The following is a 12,311-nucleotide window of genomic DNA, read 5'->3' on the forward strand; positions in this document are numbered from 1 at the left end:
TCTCCTTCCCTTATTTTTTATTTATTTTTATTTTTATTTATTTATGTTTTTGAAAGAGTCTCTCTCTGTTGCCCAGGCTGGAGTGCAGTGGCCCGATCTCAGCTCATTTCAACCTCTGCCTCCCGGGTTCAAGTGATTCTCATACCTCAGTCTCCCAAGTATTTGGGATTACAGGCATGCACCACCACGCCTGGCTAATTTTTTTTGTATTTTTAGTAGAGATGGGGTTTCACTATGTTGTCCAGGCTGGTCTCAAACTCCTGGCCTCAAGTGATCCACCCACCTCGGCCTCCCAAAGTGCTGGGATTACAGGCATGAGCCATCGTGCCTGGCTGTCCCTTTATGTTTTATACTCCTTTGTTGAAGCATGATTTCTAATTCTTGTTGACTAATTGAACTAAAAGGGCCTCATGTAATTATAATATAATGGATATATCTTAATATAACAATAATTATAACAGCATTATAATCACAATATATGATAAGGCAATAATTATAATAGTACTACAATCATAATGGATTATAAGAGTAACAAACCAAAGCTTACATTATGCAATAATTATAATAATAACACAATATATTATAATATGATATTTTTTTTTTTTGAGATGGAGTCTCACTCCGTCATCCAGTCTGGAGTGCAGTGGCATGATCTCAGCTCACTGCAACCTCCACCTCCGGGGTTCAAGCAATTCTTCTGCCTCAGCCTCCCTAGTAGGTGAGATTACAAGAATGCGCCATCACGCCAGCTAATTTTTTGTATTTTTAGTAGAGACGGGGTTTCACTATGTTGGTCAGGCTGGTCTCAAACTCCTGACCTCAGGTTATCCACCCACCTCGGCCTCCCAAAGTGCTGGGATTACAGGCATAAGCCACCGTGCCTGGCCAATATGACATTATTTTTACATGATAATATTAGTAAACAGGATATAATAGTAAATGACTATTTTATATTATATATCTCAAATATCTTATTCTCTACTGGTTCTTCCCTCCTTCATTTCCTTTTCTGGACTTAGTTGGGCCTTCCTCAGTCTTTACTTTCTGTCCTATTGTACTTCTTTCTTTTTCTATCTTTCCCGTTTACATGCTCTGAGCTGAGAAATTTGAAATTTATTCTGCATATGATTAGGACCTTTCATTTAGGAAATTTCCCCACCCTTAAGCAAAATTATATTTACGCCATCTTGAGAAAACAGGTGTCTGTTCATTTAAGATATTGACAGGAGCAAATCAGAGCTCTTCAAGAGCAAACTCTATGATTACTGCAGTTTGTGAAATAGAGCCTAGTTCAGTGCTTAGGAAATTGCAGGTGTTCAGGAGGTATTTTTAATGGAGATGGTTTAGCTAAAGTAGATTCCACGTGTTACCCCATTCTTGAAATAGAATATCCTTTGGTGTTCTCAGAGCATTTTGTATATATAATCACCACAGCATTTATCACACTGTATTATGAGAACGTATTTATTATCTGTCTCAATCTCTTCATATTGGGTTTTTTGAACGTGGGGAAATGTCGTTTTCTTTCTATTCCCATATCTTGTAGAAATACTGGCATGTTGTGAGCATGTGATGCACAGTGAGACCTAATAAAGGATGTGCAGTGCAGTCCTCAACTTGGCTTGATGATGCTTCCAGCTACAATTTAGGGGGAAACGTGGCAGTGACAATCCCCGTATTGTCCACGGACTATTTATATTCCAATTCCCAGCCTTCTCCTACTAATGGAAGCTTTGAGGGACATCTCGCCTCACAGATAAAGCTTCCTGGCTTAGATGACCTTGAACACGATGACTCACCTTTGCACATCCTACGGTCTTCTCTGAGCACATATCCCACGGGACATTTGCATTCATATGACCCATAAGTGTTCACACATCGGAAGGCACAGAGCAGAGGATTCTGGGCACATTCATTTATATCTGCAGCAGAGGAGAGTAAGAAAATAAGGGATCATGGACAGCAACAAAAGGGAACCTACCAATTGAACTAAAACTCTAAAACTTTACCAAAAGTTGCAATGCTTCATTGTCATAAACATGGATGGATCAAGTGGTCTCCCATTTCCAGGAAATTATAAAATGGGTTGATTATTTTATATTTGGTATAAACAGAGTGACTCTCCATCCCGGTTCTCCCAGCACAGTCCCAGTTTATGTTTGTTGTCCTGGTATAATTATTAATGATTATTTAGGTGGATGGGAAATTACAGGCCACCCAACATTTGAGGGGCTCTTCTGAAATTTTGGCTTAGAAGGCTCAGGTTGACCATTTGTCACTACCAACAGTTACATGGCGTGGGAATCAGTTTTGCCCCATTCCGCCAAAACAATTGTGGTCAGAACAGAAACCAACTCCTCCAATATTGTTAACCACCTCTCTTTCCCCAAACAAAGAGGCTCCTGTGAAATAACAGCGATTCTTCTGCCCAAGCAAATAGTGTTCCAGATCATTTTATACTGACAGAGACACTCAGTTTACACAGATGCCCATGTTCAAACCTTAAATAGATGGGAATGAGTTTACTGTTAATGGAAAAAAAGTGATTTCTGCAGACTGCAGAGTTTGGAACCATCAGAATGTGTTTTGGAAAAGCAGGATTAAAATAGACCATCTCAACTATCATGTTGCTCCCCAAGGCCAGTGCTGACTAAGAACACAAGTGAGAGCCCAGATCATGACTTAGTCACAACCTTTAAAGATTTACCACAACTCTGACAATGGGCATTTGATAGATCATATCTGATGAAGAGCTCTCTTTGCTACCAACTTTATTCTCTGCCTTTACCTCTCCTTCATTCTTTCCTCAGGCCAGTGAATCCCTACTTGAGAGTGTATCAGATCACCTAGAGGGCTGCTGGGCTCCACCCCACTCTCGGAGTTTCTGATTTAGGAGGTCTTGGATGAGGCCTCACAATGTGCATTTCTAATAAGTTCCCAGGTGATGCTGATACAGCTGCTCCTGGGAACCACCCTTTGAGAGCCACTGCTCTAGACACTCCCTCCCTTTCCTTCTTTCCATACATTCCACCAGGCTTACGGATGGACACTTTTCAGATGCTTATATATTACAGGCAACCGCTTTTGCTGTGATTGCCTCCAAATGGCTACAGGATGATGGTGGGTATCTTAGTGTGCAGTGCTCCTAGAAATAGAAAAGAAGAGAAAAAGAGAAAAGAAAAAGAAAGGGAGTATGAGAGACAAACAGAAAGAAGGAGAAAGTGAGAGTAAGAAAGAAGGTATTAAACAACACGGAAGCATCTAAATATAAGTGGTAGGGAAACACCAACGAGAACTCTCTGTGATATACAGTGTAGATGTGCCATGAACACACAACTGTATCATTCTTGGATATCTCTCTTTCCCTACAGAGAAGAGGCCACAAAAGAAGAATGATCAAATGGCCCATCAGGCCTAGATGATCTTTATTATATACACCCTGAGTTGTATTTAATATTAAGACTTGTAATCAACCAATTGTTCCCAGGATCAGTACACGTAATCAACTGTTCTCTGTTTAAGAGATGTACCTTCACATGTCATCATTGGACCGGGCTCAAATCCCTCCTCGCAGGTGCATTCAAAACCTCCAATCACATTCTTGCAGGTTCCATTTCCACAAGGATTGCCAACAGAACATTCATCAGTATCTGCAAGAAACCAGGAATGTGTCCAAAACATGATGAATTGAGATAATACCTTTTATTCTATCAGAGGATTTTAAACTGCAATTTTGTTGTTGTTGTTGTTTTGAGACAGAGTCTCACTTTGACATCCAGACTGGAGTGCTGTGGCGCGATTTCAGCTCATGCAAACTCTGCCTCTCAGGTTCAAGTGAATCTCATGCCTCAGCCTCCTGAGTAGCTGGAATTACGGGTGCACATCACCACGCCCAGGTAATTTTTGTATTTTTAGTAGAGACAGGGTTTCGCCATGTTGGCCAGGCTGGTCTTGAACTCTTGACCTCAAGCAATCTGCCCACCTCGGCATCCCAAAGTGCTGAGATTAAAGGTGTGAGCCACCAAGCCCAGCCTGATCTGTAATGTTTAATTCTCATTCTGTTCTTGCAAAAAGGGAGTGTGCATGTCTTATTATCTCAGGTTTATAGCCGTGAAATTCGACTTGCTCAGTGGCAGTGGCAGTGACAGTGAGAATGACAGTGCCTGGACATCTAGCCCTTACAGTGCTCTTCTCCATGAGTTTCTCCAGCCTCCCACATTATAAACTAAATCTTCTACTTGGAGTAGATGCTCTAAGGGTTAAAAAAAAAAAGGCCCCTATCACTCGTCAAAAGTTTCTGCTTGTTTAAAGCAGAAATACATCCACAGTTTGGCCTTACATTACATCACTCCCCAAGAAGCCTTAAACATGATGGATTTTTGCCAGATATAAAATAAAAGACTAAACTTACGTAAAATAAAAGACCAGAGGTTAAGTAAAATTAATACATCAAATAAAATCAAGATTCAAGTAGATTGTGTTGATTCTGTTGAAACCAGATGGTTTACATTAGGAAGAGGAAAGGCTAGAAAAAAATATGTTTAGGTTATGACCGCTCTAAAACACAGGCAGAGAGAACAAATCTTACCAGAGACCTAAAATGTGTGTGTGTGTGTGTGTGTGTGCATGCATGTGTGTGTGTATATATATGTGTATATATGTGTATATATGTGTATATATATGTGTATATATATGTGTATATATGTGTGTATATATATGTGTGTGTGTATATATATGTATATATATGTATATATATGTGTGTGTGTGTATATATATATACGCACACACACATATATATGCCTTCTAACCCATCCACCTAGAATACTCAGCATTCTTATTCTGACACATCCCTTGGGGAGAATATCTCCCCTTAGGAAAGAAATAATTTTGAGAAATAACATTGATATTTTAGCTATCTAAGGCACAGAAGAGTAATGGCTCTTGTCAACAGTTGTTTCTTGTGCTGAGGTTCTTAAGTCAAAAGTGAAGGCAAGAGGCTATGGTGGGGAGCTCCTAGGTGAAGAGGCTCATTTCATATGCACATATTAGCACTAACTGAAGATTCTGAGGAGAAAACATTGAAATATTTGCTTTTGTTCTACTATAATATTCAATTACTGTCAAGAATATTATTTCTGTTTCAAGTTAATAAAAATCCCGATACCATTGATCTTTAGAGCTGCAAAGGTAATTAGAAATGTTATTTTACTTGCATAATATTATATTCTAAGGCCTAGAAAAGCTAAAAAAACTTGCTTAAACTCCCACAGCCATAGCTGGAGCTGAAATCTTCATAACCTGATTTCTTGTATGGAAAAAGTACTTTCTAATTCACACAGACAAACTCTCAGCATTTATGCTAGTATTAATTATGTTATATTGAATCACTCTGGAATTCTTAGATAACTAAATATGATCCTTGGATTTAAGTTAGAGTTAGTGTTGATTAAGGGTCAAAGGCCAGCCAGAGGAGCCATTATTTGACATTTTAAAAACAGGGTTACAAAAAAAAGATTGTGTACTGGTTATATAGCCTTTCATCTTAATAAATGTAAAAGAATCCAGATAAAATTTTTATTTGATAAGGGAATAAGATTATGACCATTAACAATTTTTTAAAAATTTCACAAAGACTTTCATTATGATGTTGTCCTTTCTAGTATCTCTTCTGATATGTCCAGTGTCTGCCTTCACCATTAGGCTGTAAGGTCCATGAAAGGAAGGAACTTGTCTTCGTGGTTCAGTGCTGCAGCTCCAGAGCCTAGCACAGTGCCTGGGACCTGATGGTGACTCACTAGTATTCTAAATGAATGATGTATGAGTGGATGGATAAAACTTATTTCAGTGCCATCTTGGTACCTATATTCATGGCTATACAGTGAATACTGTATAGCTTAATTTTTAATTTGTAAAGTTCCTATGGAAGAAAACTTATTACTCACCTACACATTCATTCCCTGCTAGAATATAACCAAAGGGACACTCGCAGCGATAGGAACCATCTGTATTGATGCACTGTCCATGTTTACAGACATCGGGTTCTTTGCATTCGTCCATATCTTAAGCAAGAGAAAAAAAATAGTGAATAACAAGGTATTTTTTAAACGTGAAGATAAATTATGATCATTTCAGTGTTTAATCAATAGATTATCTAATAATGCAATAATATAATTGCTATCTAAATGAAGGGACAAAAAGTATCACTTAATTTTCCAAGATAGATGGAGAAAAATAAGAATAACTAGAGAAGAAGCAGATTGAGAATACTGAGAAATGCTGAGAATCCAGCACAGGCAACTGACCAACTGCTGAATCATCAGGTCCCACGATGATCCCACTTCCATAAGGACAGATCTGGCGGAAGGCCTCTGTGGTGGAGACACTCATTAATAGATAGAACAATAGCAATTCATTACAAGCTTCTCCACAAGCATTTTGAGGTAGAAAATTGCTACATGCTGTGCATATTGATAAATGATGGAAAAAACAAGCCCAGAAACCAGAGGAAGTTATTTAACGAGACTCCCTAAGATGTTGTGTCTACTCCTTGGGCATCTGTGATTCATGACATAATTAAAAAGAAAATAACTACCAAGCTCCTGAGATAAAATAATTTTTAATGAACATTCTAATTAGACTTACAATTAAATTAAATTGTGTTACTGTCTTTAAGGCCTACAATCTTACTCACATCATGGCCAGTCTGCACCCTGCATGGCCCAGAGAGAAATGCAGATGACAGACATACCATCAGGTTCCGTGGGGCAGAGCTCGCAGGGGTCTCCCCAGCCTTCTCCCTTCAAGGCACAGCAGCATTCCTGCTTGGAGTGATTTCTGGATTTGGGTGATGAACACTTTCCTCCTTCAAACTTCGCATAACAGTAGCTCATTCGCAAATCTGCAGCATAAATTTATGACACCCTTCAGTTGCTTTCCTACTGAGTCCTTATTGCACCATAGCAAATAAAGAACAACCCACTATGTTATATATGTTCTCCTCTCAGGACCACAGCAATACTCCTTATGTGATTCTAATGGTAACTGAGCTGAGATTGTAAAAGTCATGGGTATCTTTTGTATAGTGAGATCTGATGAACAACTCTATGAACTTAAATTTATTACTTCTCATTTTAGTCACTATTTCAAAGTAACCCGATGTGAATCCAATAAAATCCAAAACTGACAGTTTTCAAAATTGACATCTGTCAGTGACTTCAGGATTGGAAAGTCCACAGAAGGAATCATTCACAAGATTCCTTCATTGATAGCTCTGCTTGCAATATCATGTTTAATGAGCACACTAGAGTAAGAGAATCCTCTTAGTTCTAATATTTACTGTGATATCACACTTTGCGGTTTATTCTGTGTCCCCTAAACTCTGGAACTAAAATAAAATTCCAGATCACAGGCACAGAACAAATACAGAAGTGGCAACTTTGTAGATGGGCAAAAATACAACACAAGGGTTGGTCACTGAAGCAGATACTCCCGGAGATGCTGGCTACAAAACACAAGTGGGGCTTTTTGTAGATTTTATACACACACACATATGCAGAGCTGTGTCAATGTTAAATTTTTAAAAGAAGCTTGTTTAGCTCAACACAGACAGGGAAGGAAGAGGAGGGCAGGGCTGTGGGTGGGTGGGAACAGAATAGTCTTTCTTTGAAAGAATATATTTCAATATTGATTATTGCTTTGATGACTCCAACAAAGAAGATGGGATCTACTTCCTATAAAATTCTCCAACATTGCTTGACATAATTTTGGAAACGGGCTTTTCCATTTCTCATACAACACATTGACTCCAAAAAGTGAGCTCAACCAGAGGTATGGACTGTGTTTTTCCTCGAACTTGACTTCTTAAAGCCTTGCAAAACTCCTCTCATTACACAGAGGCCACAATCTGCAGGTTTAAAAGAAATGCTTTCATACCCATATTGTACTATTCTTCTTTCTTTATATCTGACCACCTCTGCCTTTTTCATTCACTTCCATCACTGTTTTTCAATCCCAGGAACCATACTGTCATAACCACCTAAGCACTTCTGTTAAGACAGTCTCACCAGCTTTTATTTCATGACAAAGAAGACAATGTAGGAATAACAGAGTTGCCAGAGATAACAAAGGAAAGGTTTTCATGAATTAAAGTTTCTATCTATCTATCTATCTATTATATTTACCAAGTTACGTAAATCAAATTCAGGGAGCCTCCCCAGTAAACTTGCTCAACCTTTCATGGCTACCAACTCATCCAGATAAATCATCTCTCTAATTTCTATTCCACTTCCCCATCTGTTGTGGCAAGGACCTGGCAAGCACCTTTCAATGAATTATCCTTCTGAAGGTCAAGAGCAATAAAAGTCAATCCTGTGGCATCTCTGCCACCCAAATGTTTGCTTTGCTGAGAAACTTCAAGACAGAACAAATTCTTGTTTCTTGGAGAACACTTTTGATCTCTTTTATTCTTCAAGTTCTTTGTCACATATAATGTTTTGTATTTATCAGTCTTGTTTTTATTATTTATGCCTCCAACTACCTTTAGATATAATTCAGTGACTACTCACAAAAATGTCTCAACAAATATATGAAAACTTAACTCTGCTTTGTCTTCCAGTTTGTAGTGTTTCTTTAAATATGTATGTCGTAATATTGGTGTATTAAAATTCTCATTCTCTTTTCCTTTAATAGCTGACTTCGTCCCAGACCCCAGCTCTATCTCCCCCACACCACTCCACCCCGAAAAAAAAAATCTTGGCATTAGACAGAGACTCAAATGCACGAAGTCTTGAGTCAGTCTAAGTGGCAAATTCTCTTCGTTGAACTTTGCAAGTGGGAGTGGCTCATTTACACCTGTGGTCTTTTGTGCCAGGCTCTGTCCACCTGAGTCCCATGGCATTCGCTTTTTAAAAAACATTATCCACGGTTCTGTGGAATTTTCTCATTTCATGAGCAATAGAAGTCTGACTCCTAATTTGTCATCTTACAAGAAAAACCCAGCTCTCAATTTCCTGGCTCCAGCAAAATCTGTGCTCTGTAGGAGACTTACTTTAGCTTGTGGTGATTCTCTAGAATTGGCTTATTAATCAAGGGTGTCTTGCATTGGGGAAGAGAGCTGTGCTTGCCCACATACTTTAGGACTCACTGGGATGCCTGTTTACCAGTCCATCTGCAAAGAGCCCTTAATGACCTCGAAATTTCATCAGAACTACAAAAGTCACTTTCCCTGCTTGCATTCCTCAGTTCTGGCTCTGCCTCCTGGAGCTGAGCATGTGGCAGGGCTGCTCACAGCTGGGCTGATTCTTCCTGCAGCGTTAGCTTGCTCTGTGATGGGCCAGTGCAAATTGAATTAATAGCCTAGGAGTTTCCTCTGGCCTGCCACATCGGCAGATTCACACCTGGTTTCTCACTGCTTTCTTTCCAAATTCAGGCCAAGCCAAAGGCACACAAAAACAAGGGAGTAGGAGTTAGAATTTATCTGGCTGGTCTGTACCATGCAGAATATCTGTTCGAATTAAGCACCACCCTGAAATCCACACAGACCACTGACAACTACCAACAAGCTGAAATCAACCGGAGAACTCTCAACACTCTCCTTCTTACTTCCCAAATAACTAGTTGAAAAGTAAAAAGTTAATCAGATCATTAGAATAACAACAAGAGTCTACAAAGGACTCAGAAACTAACAAAGCTTTGTCACAGTAAGGCTGGTTGGGCAGATATTATTGTTGTTTAAAATGAGGAAATTGAGCTTCCAAAAGATTAAATGACTTGCTCTAGACTAAATATGGCAGGGCTGGGACCGCAAACTCAATTTTTTGAACCTTAAGTGATATCCAGTGCCTCTTCCATATTTGGTAATATGGAAGCAAAACCAAAAAACCATGCAAAACAAAAAAAAAAACCCAACTCAACATCAAAACAACAATAACAACCAAACAACAAATGCTACAAGTGGAAAAAAAAGAAATACATGTGTTTGTTTCATCTCCCTTCCCCGGAATTCATGAAACTAGTTTGTGTATGTAGATATCCATACACAACTGTATTGTTTAGAAAAGTCTAAACAGTTTTCTGGGACTTAAGTACATACTGTGTTATGCCAAAGTTCAGGATCCTTTTGATTTTTGTTTAAAATTTGAAAGTCATTGGCAAACCCTTGAAAATCTATACTCAAATAGTTGACAAGTATTATTCCTAAAAATGAACAATGGCCCAGCAAGAATCCTGATCAGTTTAAAATTTATTTTTGTTTTCTTGGAGAATTTGTGATATGAGGGATGGTTACCATATTGCGGGGGCAGATGGGTTAATGTGCAGTTTTTCAGTCTCAAGTCTAACTTTGGACCCACATTTTTCAGCTTATCTCTTCAGAGGTAGGGGATATGTAGCTCATCTTCCCCCAGGCTTTGCTGTTTCGGTGGCTCAAGGTGTTTCCCCACTGATGGGCCTATCAGCATTTGTGTTCTTAGTGGGAGAGAGGTTTATGTGTCAGTACAATTGTATAAGCAACCATAACTTGATGGATGAGTTTTTAACCTTAAAAGTGAAAATGAACCTTCTGACATATGGTTATCATTAGACCTCTGGGTGAATGAAAACTCTCCATCTTCCTGTTCACAAAGAAACAGAGCTTTGCCATGTTTGAAAAATAAGACCACCACAAATAAACATGCAGCATTGAAAGCCCAAAGCCTTCAAAGACACTTACCTTGGCACCTTCTTCCACTGGAGGACAAGGAAAACCCTTCTGGACACAGACATTTGAAGCTGCCTTCAGTGTTACTGCATGTGCCCAGGGCACAAATTTCTGGCTCTTCAACACACTCATCAATATCTAAAAGAATCACATGAGTCAAACAAAGTCAAAACACGATGGAGACATCATCAGGTACCAAACACACAATGTGGACACACAAAGGGCAACTGAGTTTCCAAACTCTTACAATAATAAAGGTATTTTTCTGTACCATAACACTGTGGACTGGACTTCTAGGTTGTCATGACTTCAAAAGAATTAGTTTTGACAGTTATTGATATAAAAATGGAATGTGCAACTGCCTTCTAAGGGGTGCAGTGACAAACGTCTCTTACCCAGACTGAGTTGCTTGGCCAACTAGAAAAGTCAGAGTAATTTCATAGTACCCTAGGCCAGGAAAGAAGCATGAAATTCTAGAGTCACACTGCACCATTGTTCAGGAAGCAGAAATGCTGAGACTTTAAGCACATTGCTAGTGAGTCACTCAATGTGAGATCTAGGCCTTTGATCCAAATTTACTCCCCTCCAACCATCCACGGAACTTTTCCCAATACCCTATGCTATAGCCCTAAAACTGTGAATTTTACAAGAACACTAAGACTCATGAAAATAAGTATAATCCTATGAAGTGCAAACTAACGATATCATAGAAGATGACGCTCCTGATTTGTGGGTTAATCTTTCTAAAGACACAAAAATACCTTTCTTGTACAGGCTTTTTCTTTCATCATATAGATAATAGGAAACTGTACACTTAGAATTGTGGCATGTTTTCTTTAGTATATTATACATCTTAGCTCCTGTACAGAGGTAGTTAAGAGTAGCCAATAAGAAGTTTGAATGGCTTGAGTAACCATATATCCTAGTTTGCCTGGGGGAGCCCCAGCTCATGCCAGTTGGCCTGACTTTATTGTTAATAGTGCCCTTTTCTACTTTCAAAATTGGCTTGGGTTGGTCAATAAAACATATGATTACCTATGGAAAAATATGCCCACTCTATTCCAACAAACTCACTTATCTTTCCTCCTGACTTTCAGCAGGAATTTTTAGTGAACAAAGTGGTAAGTCTTAATTCTGAGCCATGCTACTTTTATGAGAATACTTTTTTATTTTTTCAACAAAACACAAAATATCCTTGTATCCTGGGCTCTTTATTTTTATATTTGTGCAAAGGTTTCTACTCACACCAAAATGTACTTGCATTATACAACTTTATTCTCAAGAGGCCCAACTAAGGAAAAGTTGAGAAATTAACCTTATTATCTTGACTTAATATTGTAAATACCACACAATAAATATTCTACAAATGTGCAATGCCAAGTGATTCTCTTTCTGTGCAACGCAAAATCAGCTTCTCCATCATGCCATGTTATTGGGTTGCATTTATACCTGTTTTATGTTCCCTGTGGTTTATTAATGAATCTGATCTACTATTGCCAATTGAATTACTCCATTCTGACACTCCTTCCACCCCTATATCCAACCTTTTCTTAATATAAAAGTTAACTTTTGTGAAAATGCTCAAATGTTTTCAGTTGTTTTTAATTATTACTAT

At 38.6% G+C, this 12,311-nt stretch overlaps 1 protein-coding gene across 2 annotated transcripts in view; it reads right to left on the minus strand.

The window, feature by feature from the left end:
• FBN1 (fibrillin 1) overlaps window positions 1-12,311 on the minus strand; it is a 235,420-nt gene that overhangs the window by 20,955 nt on the left and 202,154 nt on the right. For both annotated transcript variants that reach the window (XR_008539304.2, XM_001149266.6), the window contains exons 50-55: window positions 10,709-10,834; window positions 6,749-6,898; window positions 6,303-6,368; window positions 5,943-6,059; window positions 3,531-3,650; window positions 1,800-1,922 (exon numbers count right to left, since the gene is read on the minus strand). Coding sequence is in view for 1 of the 2 variants with exons in the window: in XM_001149266.6 (XP_001149266.4) it covers window positions 1,800-1,922; window positions 3,531-3,650; window positions 5,943-6,059; window positions 6,303-6,368; window positions 6,749-6,898; window positions 10,709-10,834 (702 nt within the window). In the remaining variant the exon portion in view is untranslated. The remainder of the gene's footprint in view (window positions 1-1,799; window positions 1,923-3,530; window positions 3,651-5,942; window positions 6,060-6,302; window positions 6,369-6,748; window positions 6,899-10,708; window positions 10,835-12,311) is intronic.

This window comes from Pan troglodytes, chromosome 16 (assembly GCF_028858775.2).
Source record: "Pan troglodytes isolate AG18354 chromosome 16, NHGRI_mPanTro3-v2.0_pri, whole genome shotgun sequence".
Lineage (NCBI taxonomy): Eukaryota > Metazoa > Chordata > Mammalia > Primates > Hominidae > Pan > Pan troglodytes.